General features: G+C 58.4%; 1 protein-coding gene across 1 annotated transcript; it reads right to left on the reverse strand.

The window, feature by feature from the left end:
• Positions 1–675: 675 nt before the first annotated feature.
• BACE1 (beta-secretase 1) lies at positions 676–21,019 on the reverse strand. The gene is made up of 9 exons (XM_036257898.1): positions 20,360–21,019; positions 6,218–6,306; positions 4,667–4,883; positions 4,139–4,276; positions 3,365–3,499; positions 2,615–2,716; positions 1,961–2,110; positions 1,547–1,718; positions 676–1,085 (listed from the first exon to the last, which is right to left on the reverse strand). Exons 1-9 carry the CDS (start codon positions 20,615–20,617, stop codon positions 844–846), a joined length of 1,503 nt encoding a protein of 500 aa, XP_036113791.1. The 5' UTR covers positions 20,618–21,019; the 3' UTR covers positions 676–843.
• Positions 21,020–23,506: the final 2,487 nt, after the last annotated feature.

The following is a 23,506-nucleotide window of genomic DNA, read 5'->3' on the forward strand; positions in this document are numbered from 1 at the left end:
ACGGGGCACCTGCTTGGGGGTGGGTGCCTCCCTGCCACCAGCATGTGCAGAGCAAAGTGTGCGGGTGGAGACCAGCGACGTCAATAAGGTAGAAATTTATGGTTAGAGGGAACTTCGTAGCGGACACTTCATTTATGAGCTAAAAAGAGTTTTTTGGCTGAGGAAGCCCTTCTTCCCACCTCGCCTTTGGTCAGGCGGCAGCCACAGGAGGGGGCCCGGGGGGCATAGCCATCCTGCCCGACGGGTTCTGTCTTGGAGATGAAGTCGAAGCGGACTGGCGAGTGGCCCATTGTACCCCTCCTGGCTTCAATCCCAGGGTCCCCTGCCTTTGCCCCCCCCCCCAGCCACCCGTGTGTACAGATACTCAGTCAGATTATTTCCATTTAATTCGAGAGGCAGCCTGCGCCCCCGTTAGGCTCGTTGCTACAGGGCCTGTCTCTGAAGCGAAGCCGCCGGCGCTGGCCCCTCCTGCCTGGGCCAGCAGGGAGACCGGAGTCCCCACGCGCACTGGGCGACCTGGGCGGGACGCCACTGCGTCGGGAACTAAGTCAGGAGGACTCGTCTGGGTTGGGGGACGTGGAGGGGGGCGGGCAGACTCGGGCTGAGGTTCCAAGCAGCAGGACTTCCCTGCTCGAGTGCGGCGGCGGAGCACTGTGCCCCCTGGCCGGTCCCCCGCAGCTGCCGCCGCTCCAACCCACCTGCCAGCGCTCGCTTCTGTTCTGTCCAGGCAGAGGCATTTCATGGGTGGGCAAGGGTCCTGAGGCGCTCTGGCCACGGCGCCCTCCGGGACTCCTCGTGCCCCTGGAGCCCGCCCCCGGTGCCCGGGGTCCCGTCTGCCGGCCCTCACTTCAGCAGGGAGAGGTCGTCGGCGAAGTCGTCCTGCCCGGGGTGCAGGCAGCGGAGGCAGCGCCACTGGCACACCATGAGGCAGAGCGGCAGCATGAAGAGGGCGCAGATGGCCGCCATGACGTAGGCGATGGTCATGAGCGTCGACTCGTCCGTCTGCGGGGTGTTGTAGCCACAGTCCTCCATGTCCGGGGTGACGAACGGGCCTTCCACCGCCGCCGTCCTGAACTCGTCATGCACTGCGGAGGGCAGAGGGCAGAGGGGCAGGGCTGGGGTCACGCAGGGGGAAAGAACTTCCCGACAGGCCTTGGCACAGCCCCAGAAGGCTGGAGCCGCAGTGCCCGCTGCAGGCCCGGCTCGGCCCAGGCCTTTGGGAGCAACGGCCGCCCCCGTGCACCTGTCCCGCGGGAGCGGTGCCTCGGCAACCCCACGCACACCTGGGGGCTCGCCTGCCGCTGCTGCAATGCAGTTGGGCCTCGCCATCCAGCAGGGGGCAGGCACGAGCTCAGCCCGCTGCCCTGGGTGTGCAGCAGTGGCTCTGAGGCGGGCTCGCCGCCAGGCCGGGAACAAGCACAGGCTCTGGCCTTGGCACGTGGCCACTGGCTCGGGGCGCCTTCCCGCCGCCCGGACTGCCGGGGCCCGGGCCTCCTGACCGCTGGACAGGGAGAACATGGACAGACGGACCCCCGCGTGCCCTCACCGTGGCAGGCGCTGACGGCGAAGCCTATTCGCTTCCTGGCCCGATCAAAGACGACGTAGAAGCCCTCCATGATGACCGCTCCCATGACAGTGCCCGTGGACGACTGCGAGATGGCGAACTTGTAGCAGTCGTCCTGGGACGTGGCCACGTCCTCCACCGGCCGCAGGTATTGCTGAGGGTGAGGAGTCGGAGTCAGGGTGTCTTCCCCTCTCTCTCCCATCCCCCACCCCGTCTCTGCCTCCGCGTGTCTGCCCTTCGGCCGCTCTTCCCTCTCAGCCCTGAGCTCGGGTTGCTTCTCCCAAGAGCCCTTTACCCCTGATCTGTTTCGTCTTCTAAGTGTCGGGAGCTGTGCCTGTGACCGTCTCCCTGGCCGTACCGCCTGCCTGGGGGCCCCCTGGCCCAGGTGGGGCGTACCTGTGGAAGGATGGTGATGCGGAAGGACTGATTGCTGACCTCGCTCATCAGGTAGAGGGAGATGACTGGGAAGATGTTCCAGGGGGTGGTGCCGGCTTGCCAGCACACCAGCTGCTCCCCTAGCCAGAAGCCGTCGGGGAACTTCTCCGTCTGTGCGGCCCAGGAAGGGACGACGAGAGGAAACAGCCTGTCACCCTCACATCCCCCACTCTCCGGCCACACTCCCTGGGCCCTCTGGTGGCTTTTCCCGGGATAGCCCAGCTGGGGAAAGGTCCACCGAGACCCAGGGACGGGAGGAAGACGGCGGGACGAGGCTAAGGCTCTGCGAGGGGCGCTGGGTGACAGCGCCCCCAGCTGAGAGCTCCCGGCAGAGGGTCTAGGGCAGTGGCTCTCAACCTCCCTAAGGCCGGACCCTTTAACACAGCTCCTCATGTCTGTGGGCGCATCTGCCTGTGGGCGGGCCCGCCTGCAGGGGGCAGAGGAGCGGTCTGAGGCGACCCCTGTGAAAGGGTCGTTCGACCCCCCCCAAAGGGGTCGCGACCCACAGGTTGAGAACCGCTGGTCTAGGGGCAGACGCTCCGGCGCTGGAGCAAACTGTGACTCGACAGACTCCCTCTGACTCGTCATCTCGGCCCCCGACTTAGCCCCACTGACCGAGGAGGCTGCCTTGATGGATTTGACTGCAGCGTCAAACACTTTCTTGGGCAGGCGGAGGTTGGTGGTGCCGCTGTCCACGATGCTCTTGTCGTAGTTGTACTGCAGGGAGAGCAGGGGGCGGAAGTCAGGAGCCAGGTCGACGCCAGGCTCTGGCTGAGCTGCGGCCAGTCCGACTGCGGCGTCCTGCCTGGGTCGGCGTCCTGCCTGGGTCGGCGTCCTGCCTGGGTGGGCTTCCTGGCTCTGCCACTTCTTAGGTGCGAATCCTCGGACAAGTGACCTAACCCTGGTGCCTCAGTTTCCGCATCTACCTCAAAGAGTGACAAGGCTAAATACACTAATTCGCCCGGCGTGCTCAGAACAGAGCCTGGCGCACAGGGAGAGCCACTACACGTTTTCTTGGGTGGAAGCATATTCCCCAAATCTTGAAAATAAAAACGCCTTGTATAGTGGCTCATCTACTCCTATTTAGTATCCGATACGAATCTCAGTGAGGGCGACCCCGCGGTTTGGCAGCCGCTTCCTGGGTAGCACTGGGACAAACACTTGGTTCGTTTCCCTGTCTTCACCTGTCTCTGGGACGCTGTTTCCACCTCGTTTGCAGACAAGGAAACTGAGGCACAGCGTGGCAACCTGCCTAAGGGCCGCCGGCCGGCCGGTACGGGGCAGAGCAGAGACCCAGGTCTTCCGGGCTGCAGAGCTGGACCCCTGTCGCCGCCCCTCCCTCCCCCGGCACCCCGGCTGCAGTACCTCCTTGCAGTCCATTTTCAGGTCCTGTCCATTGACCTCCACTCGCACAATGATCACCTCGTAATACCACTCCCGCCGGATGGGTGTGTACCAGAGGCTGCCCGTGTACAGTGAGTGGTCGATACCCCCAATGATCTAGGGAGAAAAAGAGGCAGGTCCCCGAGTCCCAGCACAGAAGGACAGCCAATCACCCCTGAAAGCAAGCGACAGGACAGTGATTTGGGGAGTGGCAAGGCCCTCCACAGGTCACCTTCCTCACCTGCTTCTAACCAGCTCGTGCCCCGTTTCCTAGAACGTGCGAAGAATGTGTTCGGGGACTTTTACTTCTTTGTTCGCAATCACACAATCCTTGGGACGAAGTTATTTAAACCTAAGCTGGCCCAATAAATGTCGACTGTTGTTTGCTTCTGCTATAGATTTCCTTTTCTCTGCTTGTTGGAGATGGAGAACCATTCACCAATTGCCCTCACTAATTAATAAATCGACTTTAAAGCGTCTTCTGATCATCAGACTGAATAATCTTACTCCAACAGGTCTATTCTCATTGCCTTTGAAATCCTCCTTCATCTCTGAGCCTTTCTAGGATCCCCCTAGGTGACCTGAGTCCTTCTAGAAGGATGCAGGGAGGAGACGATGGACAGGGAAGGGGGCAGAGGAGATGAAGGTTCTAACGGAGGAGCCCAGGAGCGTGGTGTCTCTTCAGAGGAGGAAGGGGGGGCGGCTGGTACCCGGCCCGCCCAGCCCAGGACCTCCCCTCTCCTAGGACCTGCTCACCATGCTCCCTCCGACCGAGGCCAGCGCCTCGGACTGGTTGAGGGGGAAGCCAGCGCCACACAGCTGCAGGGAGAAGAGGTTGGGCACCTGGGTCTGCTTCACCAGGGAGTCGAAGAAGGGCTCCAGGGAGTCGTCGGGCTGGGGGAAGACAGAGTGAGCCTCACGCAGGACGGCCAAGGCCAGCCTCCTGCCTGAGCCGGGAAAAGACCCTCTGCGGGCCTGAGCTTCAGTGCGGAAAGGGTCAGAGGACACAGGCAGTGCAAACGGAAGTCCTGAGGGCCGGCGGATCCAGAGGAGCCCTGATCCCCGCAGGCGCAACCTGTTTGAGATCTGTGGGGCCCTTACTCTTGATTTGAGTCGGAGCCACAGCCTGCTGTTCCTACACAGCGTCTCACTGAGCTCTGCCCTCTGCAGGAATGGGGTTCAGACGGCCTCTAGACGGATGCTTCTCTCCCTCAGTAGGCCCCCGCCCGCTCTCCCGCCTCCCCCCGGGCGCGGGCCGGCGATGCGGAGCGAGGACGCACTCACCCTGGCGATCTCGGCGTAGGCCAGCCCCAGAATGCCTTCCCAGTTGGAGCCGTTGATGAAGAACTTGTCTGACTCAGTGATGGCAGCAATGTTGGCTCGTACGGTGACATTGGGGCCGTGGGGGATGCTCACCAGGTCGGTGCCCAGCTCCCCCTCCCACTTGCCCTGGGTGTAGGGCACGTACACGCCCTTGCGGAGGTCCCGGTAGGTGCTGGACCTGTGAAAGGGGGCAGAGGTCTGTGCATGCGTGACCACAACTACTGGTACAGGGGCCCAGCCTCAAGGCAGCTCCCGGCGCCTGGCCTTGTCTCGGGGGCACTGTACATGAGCAGGTGCTGTCCGGCTGCTCCGCAGGACCTCTAGGGGGACCAGTCACCCAGCCGGCACACGGAGTGACCTGGCAGACAGATGGGGGAGCTGCTGGGGCTCCACTCCTGGTCCCGTAGCCCCAGATTGTGAGTGCGGGCCCGGGACGAACAAGCCTGGGCTTTGTGTATTGTTCTTGCTGCGGCTGAGGGGACAGCTAGTGGCATCTCCTGTCCACCCCACCCCCAGCTCCATCCAGCTCCCGGAGAAAAGGAGCCATTGATTCTCCTGCTGCCTTGGGATCTGGGGGTGCATCTGAGCGGTAGACAGTGCCAGTGGGGTGATGCGGAGCCTCTAAAGTCCTCCAGAGCAGGGTGAGGACGGCCTCTCAGCAGGGCGCCCACCACGTGGAGGAGACGCCCACGGACCTGCCCGCTGCGTCCCATCACGCCGCTGACCAGGGCTGCTACCAGGGCTCGTGTGGGACGGGCAGTGACGGGACCGGACAAGGGCCTAGAATGAATTACCCCCCTGGATCCTGATCCACTCCCCCACTTTCTCCAGATGGGCCGCCAAAGGGGAGGCAGCGGCTGGGCGAGGGCCCGGATCTGCCCAGAAGCCCAGAGTAGGACTTGGGCCTCTACTCCTGTCCCCACACAGACGCCTCCGCATCTGGGCGTCCTCACGCCTTCCGGCTCCTACACTAGGGTGCTCCTCGGTGACCCCTTGCGGCCTCTCGGCCCTAAGGGGCCCTTGGACCCTCGCCGGGTAGCTGAGCCCGCTGCTGGAGCTCTGGCTGGTGCAGGAGCAGGCGGTTCGCCTGTGGTCTCCGATGCTGGTGCGGGCAGTGGGGTTTGTGGGAGGCTCTTCCCTCCCGTGACCCATGCAAAGCCACTGAGTGACCGGGTGAGACCAGCAAAGCGAGCTGTCCCTGCGGCCCCACCGGTGTCTCAAAAGGAGCCACTGCGGGGCGCGGAACGAAGTCCCCTTACCTCCCGGTCAGGAAGAGGATGACCCCCGAGACTGCCCTGGGAGCCGGGGCTGCTCCCCTCCTATTTCCCTGCCACGGGAGGCTGCCTGGTCTCCACACGCAGTCGGTCCTGCTGCCCCTCGACGTCCTCTGTCCCTAGCACACCTCCCCGTCCTGCCCCGTCTGCCCTGGCCACCGTCACCTCCGCCCCTGCCCCCCCCTCCCCGGCAGGACGGGGCTGCGGCCCTCTCCCCCGGCCCCCTCCCAGGACTCACCGCTGCCTCTGGTAGAAGCGGCGCAGGAAAGGGTGGGGGGCAGCCCCCACCGCGAAGTTGCTGCTGCCCGTGTCCACCAGGATGTTGAGCTGCCGGAGAAAAGGGAGACACGTCAGACAGGAGGCCTGGCCCCTCGGCCCTCGGCCCTCCGCCCGCCAGCCACAGAGCCTGCCCCGGAGCGTCCACGGCGGAGCGTCCACAGGCAGGGCTGGGCGGGCGGCTGCCACGGACCGGACACGGCCCTGTGGCCACCTCGGTGCTGCCGTCTCTGGAGACCCATCACCCTCCCTGTGGTCCGAGCCGACCGGCTGGGTGTGTGTCGGCTCCCTCCTGGCGCCCCCTCAGAGTGCCCTTGTTTGCTCTGTGAGCCTGTCCATCCCGTCTTGAGTTTGCCCTCACCCCCGGGTCTGTCCCCCTGGGAAGCAGGTCCCCCAGGTAGTGCCCCCCAGGCAGCCAGCCCGCACCCTCCGGCTCAGAGGAGCTGCCCCGGGGGCTGGCGCCGGCACGGGGAGCCAGGGGACGACCCGGGCATGGTGTTTCCGATCCTGCCTGCCAGAATGTGTCCCATGACGGGCTCAGAGGGGACACAGACTTGAGTACAATGTCAGAGAGAGGAGGAGGCCGGGAGCCCAACACGATGCCCTGTCGGGGTCCTGGAGTCGGCTGAATGACTGGCACAGGTGCCTGGTGTCCCTCGCTGTGCTGTCCCCGGGGCCTTCCTGCCTTCCAAGGCCTGGCCCAGCGTCCTGCCTGCAGACAGCGGTCAGCGTCCTGCCTGCAGACAGCGGTCAGCCAGAGCTGCTTCCCGCCGCCTGCTCTGCCCTACCTGTCCTCCCGGGCGCAGGGAAGACCCTGTGCTCAGGGACGCAGCACCCGCCAACCTCGGCGGCTCCCGGACCTCAGGGCCCTTCGTGTTTGTGTCCTGTCCCCTCAGGGCAGCTGACCTGTGGCCTTGGGAGGGTCACCTTGGGCGGGTCACCTTGGGCGGTCCCGGTGCTTCCCTGGGCTCCAGTAGCCTCGGTGGGCTGCTCCTTCCTCTCCCTCCTCCCCCAGGGGTGCTCTGTGGCAGTGCTGAGTGTGCCCCTCCCCCAGTCTTCCTGGCCTCTCCGCGCCCCCAAGACGCCCGGACCACTCTCCACCGGCGTCAGTGGTCACAAAGGCTTCTGCACCCGCCCCTCCCCCGCAGGGCGCCAGGGCGGCTCCTGTACGCTGGGACCTGCTGTCTGTCGCGGGACCCCAAGGACAGGGGTCTCCTCCTCAGCTCTGGCCCCCACGTTGAGCCGGGGGACAGCCCGGGAAAACGTGCCCACGTGCCACGCTGCGGCGGTCATCTGTTCCAGACCCCCCTTCCCTCCCGCAGGGGGACGGCTCCCTCCGCAGGCCGCCCCCCCAAGGGGTCCGGTGGGAGAAACGGCCGCTCCCGCACCAGCCCACGCGGGATCAGGCGCCCCGCTGTCGCCTCCCCTTGGCCGTCCTCACATAAAACCCGAAGCCAGAGCAAGGAGCCTGCTTCCTCCTGTCCGCCTGTCCGCCTGTCCGCCTGTCCGCCTGTCCTTGCTCGCGGCCCTGCCCCTAACGTTTCCAGCAGAGCCTCCCAGAGACACCGCTGACGGGGCAGGGCCTTCCCCAGGAGACAGGGCGGGTAGGGCCCAGGAGAGGACAACAGGTGGCAGGGTCGCAGACACCCTGGCCAAGGGCGGCCAGCAGGTGGGACCGGCCACAGCGCGGCACTGCCCGTCCCTGGGGCTGCAGCTCTGCACCTGGGCTCGGCAGCCGCTGCCTCCCCCCTCCCCAGCCCTGCCTCAGGGATCCTCCCTGGCCCCCGGGCCCCTCACCACCGGCTTCCCTGACCCCCACCCCACCCCCAAATCTGGACTCTTCCTGCTGGCATTTACAAACGCTTTCGTCCGTTCATGTTTCAGAGAAATCTTTTCAGCCTCGCACGTCTCCAGCTACCCTCTCTCCTCTCAGGTGCCATCCGAAGTCCTGGGCCAAGCTGGGTCCCCCCCCCCCATGCCTCCCTCACCCCCCCCTTCTCAATCCTGCTCTGCCCACCCCTCCCCCCACTCTCCAACAGCCCCTGCTACAGGTGCCAATGACTCTGGGGCACCAGACGCAGAAGACGGTTCTCAAACCCGCCGGTGTACCTGGCCTCTCCCTCCTGGGCACTCTGCCCTGTGCCCACTCTGTGCTCGTCACCGACTTTCTGGTCACAGCTTCTCTGTCTGCTTTGCAGGCTCACCTCTCGAGCCTTGGGCTTGGCCCCTACCCCGTGGTCGCAGCGGTGGTGATCACCTCCCTGCCAGGGACCCCGGTGTACAGCTCTGCCCTGTCCCCACCCTAGGAGCTCCAGAAGCACCTATCAGATGCCTCACAGATGCCTCACATTTGGGGGCGTCCAAAGTGGACCTTGCACGGTCCTGCCGTTTGGTGCTTTCCCAGTGTCCCCCGAATCAGTGCCTGGCGTTCCCAGCCAGCTGGTCCATCAAGTCAGCAACTGCAAAGGCACCCCAACACCTTCTTCTTCGCCACACTTCTATCCAGGGCCTCAACAAGTCCTGTCCAGTTCACTGTCTTAAACATCTCTGAATTGATTCATGTCTTGCCATCTCCCCTGCCACCCCTAGGCCAAGCTGCCATCATCTTGTCCTGGAATATGACTGGTCACGACACATCCGCCACCTGACCTGTCTTTGCCTTGTGGCTAGAGTGATCTTGTCAGGGCGCAACTTTGACCAGGCCCACCCTCCCATGCCCGTTGCTCCCTTTGCTATTGAAAGAGACGTTGAAAGCGGTAACAGTTCAAACCCCTTCCCGTCCAGCCCTGCCTACGGTCCAGCCTGGCTGGTCCCGTCCTCCTCAAGCCCTCTGCCTACTGGCCGCACTGGCTGGCCCGTCTCAGGTCCTCCAACCACCCTCCTTCCAGTTCCAGCTCGGTCTCATCTCCTAGCAACCGTCAGTCTGGGGGGACTTCCTCAGGGAGGAAGACCAGGCCACATTCTCCTGCTCAACTGCTTCCGTAGAACTTGGCACTCGAATCTCACCTGGGCTCTCACCTGCCCTTCTAGGTTTTTATATTCATTTATTTATTTATATCCTCACCCGAGGACTTTTTTTTTTTTTTTTTTTTGCCTTTATCTTCAGATAGAGTGGGAGGGAGAGAGGAAGAGAGAGAGAGAAACATCCACGTGAGAGAGAGACACATCGAGTGGTCGCCACCCACACAACCCCAACCGGGGCCGGGGACACACTGCAACCAAGGTCTGTGCCCTTAGTGGGAACTGAACCTGGGACTCTCTGGTCCGTGGGCTGACGCCCCAACTGCTGAGCCAAACCAGCCAGGGCTATTTAGTTTTTTAAACAACAAAAATTTTTTTTTGCTTTTACTGATTTTAGAGAGAGAGGAAGGGAGAAAGAGAGATAGAAACATGGTTGAGAGAGAACATTGATTGGCTGCCTCCTGCATGCCCCTCACTGGGGATGGGCCCAAAACCTGGGCATGTGCCCTGACCGGGAATCGAACCAGCGACCTCTTGGTGCAGGGTCGACACTCAACCACTGAACCACACCGGCTGGACCCTTCTAAGTTTTTTAAAATCTGCACTGTTTCCCTTGTGGGTATCACAGAGCCTGGCAATAGTTACTGCTTGAATGAACAAGCAGTTGAAGGAAGGAACAAGGGCAAGAGCTCTTCTGCCCTATATTTGGGGTGGGGGGGTCCTTTCATTGCCTCCTAAACTGTGGGAGTTTCTAGGTCACAGGTGTGGCTCTGCCTCAGACCTGCCTTCCTGTCCCCAGGTCCCCTGGTCTGACATGGGATGTCAGTCTTCAGGCAGCCTGGGGACCAGAAGCCGTCTGACGTCTTCCCGTCTCTCAGCCCTGCCAGCTCAGGAGTCTCTAGCTATTGCCTTCGATGCACAGGGGACCGCCGTCCGGGGTCAGGGCTCGGTCAGCACCAATTACTGAACACACACGTGTGCCCCTGAGGCTTCCGAGGGAAGGCAGCTTCGTGGGAGAGCTAACAAGCCCCCCGGGAACGGGGACAGCACACCTGTCCTTCCCTCTGCAGACAGGGCTCCTCAGGGACCGTCAGCCACAGGTCTGGACTGCTGAGTCCGGGTAAGCCTTTGTCCCCGAATCCCAGCTCCCCTGGCCCAGCTGTGGCGGGCAGACAGCGACGGCTAAGACACTGCTGGATGAAGGGGCTTCAGGAGTCACCTGTCCATCGGCCTGAAGAGCTGGGCTCTTTCCAGTCCCTAAAGAGGTCTGGTTAGTAAGATCCACAGTCTTCCTTCGTAGTCTATCCCGGGGTCTTGCCAGTGAGCAAGCTTCTGGGGAGGGGGCTTTAACCCAAACTATCCTACTTGTATTTTTTTTTTCTTCATTGATTGTAGAGAGAGAGGAAGAGAGAGATAGAAACATCCATGAGAGAGAACATGGATTGGCCGCCTCCTGCACGCCCCCCACTGGGGATCAGGCCCACAACCTGGGCACATGCCCTGACCAGGAATGGAACCGGCGACCTCCTGGAGCAGGGTCGACGCTCAGCCACTGAGCCACACGGGCCGGGCAGCAGATTATCCTGCTTCCAGCCCCCTGGTCTGTTTCCTTCTGCGAGGGCCTCAGAGCCGACGGGAGAAGAGCTCGTACCCCTTACGTAACAGCCCTGTGCCTAACTGAGCTGTAGAAGCCCACCTTCCACTTTACGGAGGAGGAAACAGACCTAGTGTGAGTGACCCATCTCACACAATGAGCCCCAAAGCCAGGGCAAGGACCGCCTGGTTCGGACCCACCCAAGTCGGGTCTTTCATCTCCGGGACCTGCCTGAGTCTCTCATGCGGAGAAGAAATGGATGGTAGATTGTTACACCAATGACCACACCCCTGCATCCCCGCGCTGGTGCGATGCTGCGCGTGGCCACATGACTTGCTCTGGCCAGAGAGGCGCCCGCAAGGGAGGGAAGCAGAGGCGGGTACGCGCGGGGGCTGCCCTCTGGATGCTGCCCTGAGAGTGTGGGCGCGGAAGCTGGGTCTTTCCTCCTCGAGGATGAAGGACGTCGTGGAGATGGAGGCCCAGCAGGCCCGGCGTAATCTGGTCCCCAGCTGACCCGCCAGCTGGCTTCAGCCGCATGAGCGAGACTGGCACCAAACCACAGGCCAACCCCAGAATCCCGAGACAAAACAGCCCTTGTCTTCAGGCACCACGTTTTGGAGTAGTCTGTTACACAGCATCAGATAACGGATACAAAACTATCTGAATTAGTCTGGCCGGTGTGGCTCAGGGGTTGAGCATGGCCCACGCACCAAGAGGTCGCCGGTTCGATTCCCGGTCAGGGCACATGCCCAGGTTGTGGGCCCAATCCCCAGTGGGGGGTGTGCAGGAGGCAGCCAGTCCATGTTCTCTCTCATCCATGTTTCTATCTCTCTCTCCCTCTCCCTTCCTTTCTCTCTAAAATCAATAAAGAAGAAAAAAAAACTATCTGAATGAAATCTTAGGATCCTTGCCCTGGCCCATTTGGCTCATCAGTTAGAGTGTTTACCTGCAGACAAAAGAGTCACGGGTTCGATTCCAGTCAAGGGTACATACCTTGGTTGCAGTTCAGTCCCTGGCCCTGGTTGGGGTTGTGTGGGAGGCAACCGATCGGTGTGTCTCTCTCACATCAATGTTTCTCTCTCTCCCTCCCTCCCTCCCTCCCTCCCTCCCTTCGTCCTATTCATCCCACTCTAACTGGAGATAAATGGAAAAGTATCCTCGGGTGAGGATTAAAAAAAAAAAGCACAACCTCTGACCTCTGCACCTTGGCATATGCTGTTTCCTTTGCTTAAAATGTGTGTTTTGTCTAACTTCTGTTCAATTTTTTTTTTTAGTCCTCACCCGAGGACATTTTTGCATTTATCTTCAGACAGAGCTGGAGGGAGAGAGACACATCGAGTGGTCGCCACCCACACGACCCCAACCGGGGCCGGGGACAAACAGCAACCGAGGTACATGCCCTTAGTGGGAACTGAACCCAGGTCTCTCTGGTCTGTGGGTCGACGCTCTAACCGCTGAGCCATACTGGCCAGGGCTCCTGTTCAACTTTCAAGTCACAGTTTAAACAGTCTTTCTCCCAAAGGTCTTGCCTGGATGCCCCCAGCCAAGAGGTGGTCCGTCTCCGGCTGTGCGTCTGTGTACATCACTCACCAAGCTTGGATCACGTCTCCAGTGCCTGCCTGTCCCCCGCACTGAGCTCCACGAGTGTGTGCGTATCATCTAATTCCTGCCGAGCCCTGGGCAGGTGCTCGTGAGCATTTTCTGACCGACCGTCACTGCCTCTGGCCTACAGCTCCGACACTGGACTCCTGTTAGATTCAGCCCGGGCTCTCTGCGGGCTCACTTTGCAGCCCGGCCCTGCACAGTGGCGGTGGCACCTGACACCCACCACCCACGCAGTTGACTCGACACCCTCTCAGGTCCTTAGAGCAGTCGTACTGACTTCAGGGCCCCTTGCTCCCCAGACCGCGGGGTTGGCTGGCTTCGCCCGCTGTCTCAGGCGGGTGTCCCCGGACCTGAGCTTGCCCCCGGCCGAGAGGAGGAGGGAAGGGCCGGAGGACCTAACACCAGCAGCCCACACAGCTCCTGCCTCAGTCGGCACCGGGCCACTGGGTCCTGCCCGGCTTTCCCCACCTTGACCAAGACAGCTGACCCAGTGGCGACGAGGGGTTCTCCCAGACACGGTCGCTGCTGCCCCTCTGCTCTGCAGGCTGATGCTGGCATTGACACCTGGGGGCCAGCAGGTGCCCCACCTTGGACTTTTATTTTTAAAGGAATCCCATGGTGGCGGCACCTCCAAACCTTATCCAGTGCACCCCTCCCCCGGGACAGATGCTCCATTTCCCACAGCCTAAATCCAGCCTGAACAATATTTGCTAGCGCTTCCGATTCAGATCAGACGGCGGGTGTGAATGATCCAAAATACACGTCTGTCTGTCTGTCTTAAAGAGCTGAGCAAAGACAGGGTGTTTGATAATTTTTTTAAGCCGCAGAGTGCTCTTCTGAGCCCACGCAGGACCGCAGTGTAGCAAAGAGGAGAAGCAGAGGCATTCTAGTTGAAGGAGACCTTTTCCCTCCTGTGTCCATCCCGTCCCGGTGGCTCGAGGCGTCCCTTTAGCACCTTCGGCCTCCACGAGACCCGTCTGGAGAACCCCAGTGTGTGAGGCATCACGGCTGCCAGGCTAATGCTTTCAGTCAGGCAGTAAGTCCTTCCTGTTGTCTGTCCACGTCCCAGCCACAGGTGACGGTGGCTTTCCTCTGCTCTGGGTCTGTACTCAGTTGACAGTGAGGCTGGTCTGGGGCCTAGGCCTACCTGTCCCCGGGGAACTTGCGGTGCTCAGCACCTAGGTGTCTTTGCTTGAGCCATTGGGAGACAGCAGGGTTCGGCTCTAGTGGTCCTTGGCAAGACGTCCACAGGCGCCCTGGCCAATTTGGCTCAGCGGTTAGAGCGTCGGCCCGCGGACCAATGAGTCGCAGGTTCGATTCCGGTCAAGGGCACGTACCTCGGTTGCGGTTCGTCCCCGGCCCTGGTTGGGGTCATGCGGGAGGCAGCCACTGGATGTGCCTCTCTCACGTTGATGTTTCTCTCTCTCTCCCTCCCACTCTATCTGAACAAAAATGGAAGCATATCCTCGGGTGAGGATTAACAACAACAACAAATCTATATATAACCTGGAGTTCTACTGTATAAAAACAATAAGTGCTGAGCTATTCTGGGAGGCTGGGAGATTTGGGGGTGGGTGGGAGCAGGAGAGCTTGGTGATGGGAGGGTGGAAGGTAGGGTCTCACCTCAGTACCTTTCTCCTAACCTTTCCCTCACACTTGCTCCCTTCACAGAATCCCACAAACCCCAGTTTGAAAACCATTCTAGGGATGGGGGGCAGGGGGGGCTACTCGGCCCTTCTTGGTTTCTGAGACCCTGAACCCTATCATTTTCTACTCCTCTGCTCATTTTCTTGCGCTTCCTTGATCCCTAGTCTACACTCCATGCTCTTTCTTCATTGCTTTCGCTCCTCCCTCCGTCCGGGGAGCAGGTCCTTGCTCACTGGGCTCCCACAACCGCCCTTCGCGGGTGCTCCGGGTCTGCCCGGCCAGCCCTGACCTCTCTCTCCTGGTGTCCAGATCCCCATCCTCAGCGGGTTGCTGTGGACTCGCACAAGAACGGTCCCCCGGCGCCTCAAAGTCCGCCAGCAGACCCCAGACTGTGGGACACTGGGGAAAACCCGGTGTTCGGACTTGGAATCCAGGGCCTGGGTTTGAACCCTAGCTTAATCTCTCTGGGCCCCAACGTCCTCATCCCCTCAATGGGCATGCTGACGCATACCCCTTCTAACGAAAGCAGAGTTTTAATTGTACACTTTGGAAAACTAGACTGTGTTGGAAAAGCTTGACCCTACACAATCATTCAGGCAAAGCAGGAGGGGGTTGGGAGCGGGGGGAGGGAGTCAATGGCGGACAAAAGGGGGGACACCTGTAATATTTTCAACAATAAAGATAAAAAATAATAATGATATGGAAACAAAGCTTGCTCCTTTTGCTGTGGTCCCTGACATAAATCCAGTCAGCGAGGCGGGAGGGGACCCGCTTCTCTTCCCTGCCCCTCACCAGGGGGTGAACTGACCCGTGAATGCCCACCTGCTGTCTGTCTCACCGCCCCCGCCCTCCTTCAGGGCCCTGTGCTCCGACTCTGGTCCTCCTCCCAGGCTCGGACCGTCCAAGCTGCCCTCCACACCCGCGACTTTCGGCGGCGTACCGCAGGGAGGTTTACAACACCCCAGACTATTTATCAGGGGCACTGACCTCTTTCCCTTTGAGCTGACTGTCAGATAAAACAATGACAACAGCTGTCAGTGTGGATGAGTCAAAATGATACCTATTTTTTTGGTCAGATCGGTAAAAACACTGATATATTTCTCGGCGTGCCGCAGAATTTTAGTGGTCGGTTTCCGCGTGCGCCGAGATGAACGAGGCTGGACACCGCGGCGCCACCCCGAGGTTGTTTTCCTGGAACCCCAGACATTCCCATCTCATATTCTCACAAGGAGTCTTCCCCGCTCCAGGATAACACTCAAACTCCACCCGCCCGGCATCCTGCGCACAGGCCCAGCGTCTCAGCACGGTGTCCGCAAAGTGCTCCTCCCGCCTCTGGGAACGGCGGCTCCGGCCGGTCCTCGGCCTACCCCGGGGCTCCGGCCCAGCCTGCCTAACACCCTGACACCGGCAGGAGGAGCGGCTTCTCCTCCTGCACCCCCAACTCACTGCTCTTCTACATGCACCAAATGCGTACGGTCTCGCGGGTGATTCAGGCGTTGATGTGTCTGTCTCACACCCAACTGTGCACTCTGCTAGTGCTACGGCCACGAGTCATCTTTCTCTTCTGCGCACGGAGGTGCTCAGCACACATCTGTTAACCCCCATCGGCGGCACCGGGTCTCAGTCCCGACAGTGAATTGTATCCTGCATCTGGACAGAGACGCTCATTCCCTTACAATGACACGGCATTCTTCATTCAGGACACAGAATACACGGCTCCCCCGGAGCTCCCGCGCTCAGTGCCCATCCACGGCTCTGCTTATTATTATTAAAAAACAATTTTTTTCATTGATTTTTAGAGCGAGAAGAAGGGAGAGGGAGAGAGAGAGAGAAACATGGATGAGAGAGAACATCGACTGGCCGCCTCCTGCATGCCCCCCACTGGGGATCGGGCCCACAAGCTGGGCATGTGCCCTGCCTGGGAATCGAACCGGCAACCTCTTGGTTCAGGGTCGACGCTCAACCACTGAGCCACACCAGTGGGCAACAGCTCTATTTAGATGTCTTACAGTTTATTTATTCACGCACTCACTCGACGGTTTTAGATGCCTCGTCTGAGCCTGGTGCTGTCGTACATATTAGATAAAGAGAATTAAGATACTGAAAAAAAATTTTAAAAGACGTTGTTCTCAAGAGCTTCATGTTTTTGGAGGGAGACGCACGGTTATCCGTCTGGGTGAGTGTAATAAGGGAGATACGAGCAGGTACCGTGGGAGGGGCGGAGGGATGTTCATAGTGAACTTCTCCCCAAACACACAGGCAGAGCAGGGAGAACAGGACAGACAGTCTTAGCTTACGGTCTGCCCCCCTGCCAACCCGTTACCCGGTGGTCCCCATTTCTTCCTCTAGAAGCTGTGAATACACAAAATAATCTATGTAGAATATATTTTAAAAACTACATAAACTGCCCAGCCGGTGTGGCTCAGTGGTGGAGCATCGACCCTGCACCAAGAGGTCACCAGTTCAATTCCCCGTCAGGGCACAGGCCCAGGTTGTGGGCCCGGTCCCCAGTGGGGGGCATCAGGAGGCAGCCAATCGCTGTTGTCCCTCATCGATGTTTCTCTCTCTCTCCCCCCTCCCTTCCTCTCTCTCTCAAATCAATAAAGGGAAAAAAACCCCGACATAAACTGCAACCACGAATACAAAAAGGTATCTGTATACAAGTACCGCTAAGCCTCCCTTCCTGCCAGCCTGCTGGCTCCCCAAAGGGTCTGGTTCTGCTCCAGTTCACTCCTGATCAGAACCTTGAAACCATCCCCACACCTTCTTCACACTGGTGTCCCCACGTCCCGCCATCTGCGGGTACTGTTCCTTGCGTCCTGGTCCTCCCTTCCTGTCTCATCCAATCACAGCCCCACGCCAGCCTTGATGCGGGGCCTCGCACTGGACGGGGTGACAGATGCTCCTGCCCTGCGCGTCTGGGTCCCTTTTTCCTAAAACTTAGATATTTCTTCTTAAAAAATTTCTTTCTTTCTTTTTTAATGTTTTTATTGATTTTTTAGAGAGAGATAGAAACATGGATGTGAGAGAGAAACACGGATCGGCTGCCTCCTGCACGCCCCGTCCTGGGGATCGAGCCTGAAACCCAGGCATGTGCCCTGACGGGGAATCGAACCAGGACCTCTCAGTCCAGGGGCCGGCGCTCAACCACTGAGCCACACTGGCCGGGCAAGATTGCTTGCTCTATGTCATTCCCCTGCGCAGATAAATTCAGTTTCCCCCTTGTATCTAAAGAACAATATCCAAATCTTAGAGCTTGACATTTAAAGCTTTTGGCAATTTGGCTGTATTTTATTTACCAAAGCCTGTAATAGTAACTGGACCGGGTTCCTCTCTGTCTCCCGAACAAACATGCCTAAATTCAAACACACAGAACTCATTTGTGTGGCCTCTTCCGGTCGAAGGGACCCAGTCTCAGTGCAATTGCCGTTCGGTGGGACAGGTGTCATTTCCCCCCTGAGCATGACCTTCCCGCTCCTATTCATCCTTCAAGACCATGCTAACAGCACACCTCCTCTATGAGGCCTTCCCTGATTTCACCTCCTCCTGAACACCAGTAGCACTCACGCTTTGTACTACTGTAGATCAATGCTTCCCTGAGATTCTGACTCAGTCGGTCTGAGGTGGGGCCAGAGAATTTCTATTTCTAACAGGCTCCATACCAGGGGTCTGGGGACCTCCCTGGGAGGACCACTGCTGTGGATCATCTGGTCTTAGCACTTATACTTTCGCTTCACATTGAACTCGTATTTTTATTTTTTTTATCCTCACCTGAGGACATTTTTCCATTTTTTCTTCAGATAGAGTGGGAGGGAGAGAGAGGAAGAGAGAGAGAGACACACATCGATGTGAAAGGGACACATCAAGAGGCTGCCTCCCACATGACCCAACCAGGGCCGAGGACAAACTGCAACTGAGGTATGTGCCCTTAGCGGGAATCGAACCCGGGTCTCTCTGGGCCACCGGCTGATGCTCTAACCGCTGTGCCAAACCTGCCAGGGCTCACGCTGAACTCTTTACGGGCAGAAAATATGTTCCATCTCTTTGTGGACTGGCCCCCAGGTCCCTCAGTTAATTGCATGGCACATAGACCGTGCTCACTTCGACTCGTTCCGAGTGCCACTCACATTGTGACAGGTGCTCACCACAGCCCACCTGCAGGAGAGCCAGCAGCCTGCTGGGGAGGTCAGTCACTGCAGAGGAGAGTGGCTGGTGTCGGTTCAGGTTTGCAACCGTAGGGCAGTCACAGTCCTTTAGACGTGGGCTCCCTGGGCTGGTGCTGAGCTTGAAGCCCAATTTCTTCCACTTCCCTTAGAAAGGTGGGGGAAGCCCTGGCCAGTATGCTCAGCAGTTAGAGCGCTGGCCCATAGACTAAAGAGTCTTGGGTTCGATTCCCGGTCAAGGGCTTGTACCTGTGTTGCAGGTTTGGTTCTTGGCCCCGGTCAGGGTCGTGCGGGAGGCAACCAATCAATGTGTCTGTCTCACATTGATGTTTTTCTCTGTCTCTCTCCCTCTCTTCCTCCCTCCCTTCCACTCTGTCTAAAAACTGATGGGGAAGAAAGGTGGGCGAAGGAACTGACATGTATTGAGCAATTACTCTCTGCCAACTTCTGGGCTGGGGGCGTAGACATCATCTCAGGGGTCCAGGGAAGTACAGCAAGCGCCCCCAGTCTGCAGGGGTAAACGCCAAGGCCGAGAACACCCGCGTTTCTGCACCGTTACGGAGCACAGGAGAGGCAGAAGGGGCCAAATCGGGAGAAAATGACTTGGACTTTCCAGGAGGTCCGATATGTGTCCAGCTCCACTGTTCTGGGTGCTTGCACCTCCACAGTCTCGTTTAGTCCTCACAAGTACCCAGCGAACGAGACCTCACCCCACCCATGGCAAAGGCAGGGCAGCAGCTCCGAGAGGCTCTGCCGTCTGCCCGGGGCCGGGGCTGAGGACGGGACGCTGGCGTTCTTGGTCTGTCTGATCCCAAAGCCCTTCCTGGTTTCACAGCCCTGTTCTCTGTCCGCGTCACAGGGTCTGTGCCCAGTGCGCCTCATGGCCCCAGGCCCCGTACCCCTGACCCCTGACAACTCCTGGCATCCTGATTCAGTCTGCGCCCTCACCCTGAAGGCTGACTCAGGCTGCTTCTGGATGAGTTCGATGCACAGGGCAGAGGAAGCGTAAGTGGGGGGACCAGAGCCTTGGCTCAGCCAGGAGGGGCCTCGGAAGGCTTGTCTCCATCAGGTGACTGGAGGTGGAGGCGCGTTTCCCTCGGGTCCAGGGTATGAGCTTTGGGAGACGCCCAGGAGTGTCCCCTCTACCCACGGCCCCCACACCTTCACAGACCCTCCGAGGACAGGCCTCCTGGACACCGATCCAGGAAGAGGGCGGCTCCCAAAGAAGCTCAGGCTCAGATTCAAGGTGACACACGCCAGCACACTCAGAACCACTCTGCCACCATGTCCAGACAGAGGCAAATGTGCAGAGGTCAGTCACAGCGCCCCCCAGAGGGCCGCCCTGCCCACACCCTCACCCACCACAGAGGTGCAGCCACTTTGGAGGTGTCATAGGTGGTCGGGAAGGGTGGGGGAGCTGCCATGCCCACCCCCTGCTCCCCAGCACCGATCAGCTCAGAAGGGGCTCTGGTTCCTTTGTTGTGATTTGTCCATTTCCCAGGCTCAGTTTGGGCCCCTCTGGCCTGTGCTCTGGAGGCTTGTAGGCCGGGGAGGGGACGGGGGGCAGGAGGCTGGAGTGTAGATGAAAAAGAGGGGAGGGGAGGAGGAGGAGGAAGGAGGGACTGGGGTTCTGGGCTGGACCGGAGATCAGAGGAAGCCCAGAGGTGCTTGCTGTCCTTGTGGTAGTCCTGACAGTGCGAGCAGGGGCCTGATCCAACTCGTGTCAGGATTCCTCGGCCTTCAAGGTGCCGGGAATGATGGCGGGAACCCCAATTCCCAGAACACCAGAGGAGGCTTTCGGGTTGGTGACCAAGATCCAGTGCTGGGGTTGGGACTCAGGCCCGGCCAGGGCTGACGCCCGTTCACGCGGCCGATGGCCTGGGTCCTTCCCCAGGTCCGGCCCCCAACCCTACAAAGACGCACATGTGTGAGATGGGACTGAAGGGACCAGTCGGGCCAGCTGGGGAGGCTGTCAGGGGAACGGAGCTTCGGGGATGACAAAAGGTCCCAGCTGCCGCTGTGATCCCAGAGGAGAGGTTTGGGACAGGGTCACTCCTGCCCACGCCACCCAGCCCACGTTAGCGGGGGCCAGCATGCTGCGTCCCCAGCTGCCCCCCTCCGCTCGTGACCTTACCGTCTGCGGGGGGCTGCCCACAGTCATCTCCACATAGTAGCCCTGGCCGGACTTGCCCCGCAGGTTGTCCACCATCTCCACAAAGCTGCCCCTCCGGCCAGGCCCCTCCGGCCCCTCCGTGTCCCGGGGCAGCCGCAGCCCCAGGGGGGTGCCCCCCAGCCCGCTCCGCAGAGGCAGCCGGATGCCGGGCGGGGGGCAGTGGGCAGGCAGCACTGCAGAGCCCACCCACAGCAGGAGCCAGGGCAGCGCCTGGGCCATCGTGGGCCCTGGCTCCAGCCCTCGGGCTCACTCGGCCCACGTCCGACCCTGCTGCCTGCCCCCCACTCGGTGCTGCTGTGGCTGCTCAGGAGAGGGGGCTGTGCGGCATCAGGGCGGCTGCAGGCCCCTGAGCGGCCGGGCCAGGCTGTGGGTATCAGGCAGGAGGGATCGCGGAGACAGGGAAGGAGGCGATCCAGGCTACATCTGGCCGGCGGCGTCCCACCTCAGCAGAGGTCTGGGGGAGGCCGGCCCGGGCCCCCCGGGGGAGCGGGGAGGGGCGAGCATGGCAGGGCTGGCTGGTTCGCGGTGGGAGAGGCAGGGCTCCCGACCGGCCGCTGCGTCCGCTGGTCAGGCCACCATAATCCAGCTCCCAGCTCCCCGGCAGGCTGGGCGGCGGAAAGACTTGTGGTGGCGGCTGTCAAAGCCAAGGGTGTTCGCTGCTCCGTGGGATCGCTGGGAAGTGTAGTCTTCCCAGGACACGCAGCTCAGCTTCCGGGGCTGGCGAGGGTCTGGGGTGCCCTCTGCTGAGACGGGGTCCATCCTGCAGGACCCTGGCGGCAGGGCCGGAAGACCCATGGGGATAGAGTGGTGGCCGGCCTCGCATTCTGTCAGCCGGTTCTGCATTCGCAAAGCACCCACTGTGTGCCAGGCACTGCGGCTGTGGAGAGAAAGACAATGTCGTGCACCGTGCAGAACGATGCGGCCCTACTGAGTCAGGGTTTGGGGGCCAGCTATTGGTGTTATTACCGCCGTGACTTCTGAGAAAAAGGACTCTGACAAAGTTACAAGATCAGTCATAGACTAGAAGATAACATTTGTCACGCAATAGAGACGAAAGGTAAATTTCTATAATATACAGGGAGCTTCTATAAGTCAATGAAACCCCAAACCACCTGGTAGAAATATGAGCAAATCATGTGAAGAGGTAATTAATAGAAGAAATGCAAATAAACATGAAAAAAGTTCAACTTCATTAACAGTGAAAGAATGCAATGAAGACATTTAGATATCATCATCATTATTATTTTTTGCTTTTTATATTGGTCCTATTTGGTGTTAGTGAAGGCGTTGGTTGGACTGTAAATTATTTTATTTTTAGAGAGAAATCTGGCAATGTCTATTAATGGGAAAAAAACATACTCTTTGAGCAATGTTAATTCTAGAATCCCACACAATGAAAATAACAGCATTTCAGAGTGCGTGCACTATCAAAACTTAAAAACAAATGATTATCAATAAGTGAATGACAGTCACGGAAGGGAACCCTATGTAACCATGATAAAGAATAGAGTAACTTCTTATAAAACTTAACTTAGAAAATGTCTATGACACGTTAGATGTTAAGAGCACATTGTAGAACAATAAATACATTATGACCTCATTTTGGTAAAAATTAAAAAGTATGCACGCATGCATATTCTGTGTGCATATAAATGACATGTGCATAAGCATGAGAAAGTCTGGTAGATAGGAGCCAAAATGGTCACAGTGGTTTCCTCCAAAGGGAGGATTCAAATCTTCCTTCATTTGCTCATTCATTCATTCATCCATTCATTCATTCATTCATTCAGCAAAATGTCTTTTGAGTGCTCACCACATGCTAAGTACTGTTTTAGGAACTTTGGATACAATAAGGCAGACAAAACTCCTGCCCTCATGCACCTTACATTCTAATACAGGGAGGTAGACAATAAAGAAATAAATATACAGTATTTCAGCTGGTGACATGTTCTATGGAGAAAAAGAGAAGGAAGATGGAAGGTCAACTTGCAACTTTAAATAAGGTGGATGGAGCCCGGCCGGTGTGGCTCAGTGGACTGAGCGTTGTTCTGTGGACTGAGAGGTCCTGGTTCGATTCGTGGTCAGGGCACATGCCTGGGTTTTGGGCTTGATCCCCAGTGGGGAGGCAGCAGATAGATGTTTCTCTCTCACATTGATGTTTCTATCTCTCTCTCCCTCTGTCTCTAAAAAATTCAATGAAAACACATTAAAATAAATAGATAAATAAGTAAATAAGGTGGATAGAAAGTGTAGAAGGAACATTTCACATTGTCATATAATTATTTAAATGGTAGGATTAATGAGTGTTTTTATTTTTTATTATGTGGGTGATTATTTTGTATATTACAAGTAAACAGTATGAAAAGAGAAGAAAGATTTTTAACAGTGGAATTTCTGACTTGGGGGTAGGGCATTCAGTTTGAAATGGATTTGGTTTTTTCTCCCTATCTTTGAAAAATTATCCGTAAATGCCCACCCCCGACTGCAGACGATACCTTACTGTGTGAATTTCTGTCTCTCTTTCTCACGCGGGCATATTGCGAGCACATCCGTTGGTGTGTCATTTTTGTTATTTCCCCCCAAAGACTTGCTTTCTTAACTATGTTTGCCTAAAGGCACTTAAAAATTGGTTTGCATTTCTGAGTACAGGGAGTCCTGATAAAATGCAATTTGCTTATCTGTGTGGGGTAATCTCATTAATCCCATAATGACCCTCATTTTATTAGTTCTCCCAAGAAAGAGCAAGGGACCCATGCTAAGGGACAAAAGTTAAGAGTTTTGACAGCTATTACAGTCAACCAAATTGGTTGCAAATTCTTTTTTCCTTCATTGATTTTAGAGAGAGAGAGAGGGAGGGAGAGAGAGAGAAAGAAACATCAGTGAGAGAGAACATCGATTGGCCGCCTCCTGCATGCCCCCCACTGGGGATCGGGCCCACAACCTGGGCATGTGCTGTGACTGGGAATTGAACCGGCGACCTCTTGGTGCAGGGTCGATGCTCAACCACTGGCCGGGCTGACTGAGTTCTTAACCATAGGGACCAGGTCTACAAATGGGTTTTTGAATTCCTGTTTTGTGCAGGGTCTGTGATGTGAACTGGTGAGCCCT

The sequence above is a fragment of the Molossus molossus genome, unplaced genomic scaffold, assembly GCF_014108415.1.
Source record: "Molossus molossus isolate mMolMol1 unplaced genomic scaffold, mMolMol1.p scaffold_m16_p_13, whole genome shotgun sequence".
NCBI lineage: Eukaryota > Metazoa > Chordata > Mammalia > Chiroptera > Molossidae > Molossus > Molossus molossus.

Coding starts and splice junctions, on each gene's coding strand:
- BACE1 (XM_036257898.1), bottom strand. CDS start 20,617: ATGGCCCAGGCGCTGCCCTGGCTCCTGCTGTGGGTGGGCTCTGCAGTG. Junction 4,884..6,217: donor CGCTTCTACCAGAGGCAGCG/GTGAGTCCTGGG, acceptor CCCCTTTCACAG/GTCCAGCACCTACCGGGACC. Junction 1,086..1,546: donor CGCCGTCAGCGCCTGCCACG/GTGAGGGCACGC, acceptor TGCCCTCCGCAG/TGCATGACGAGTTCAGGACG.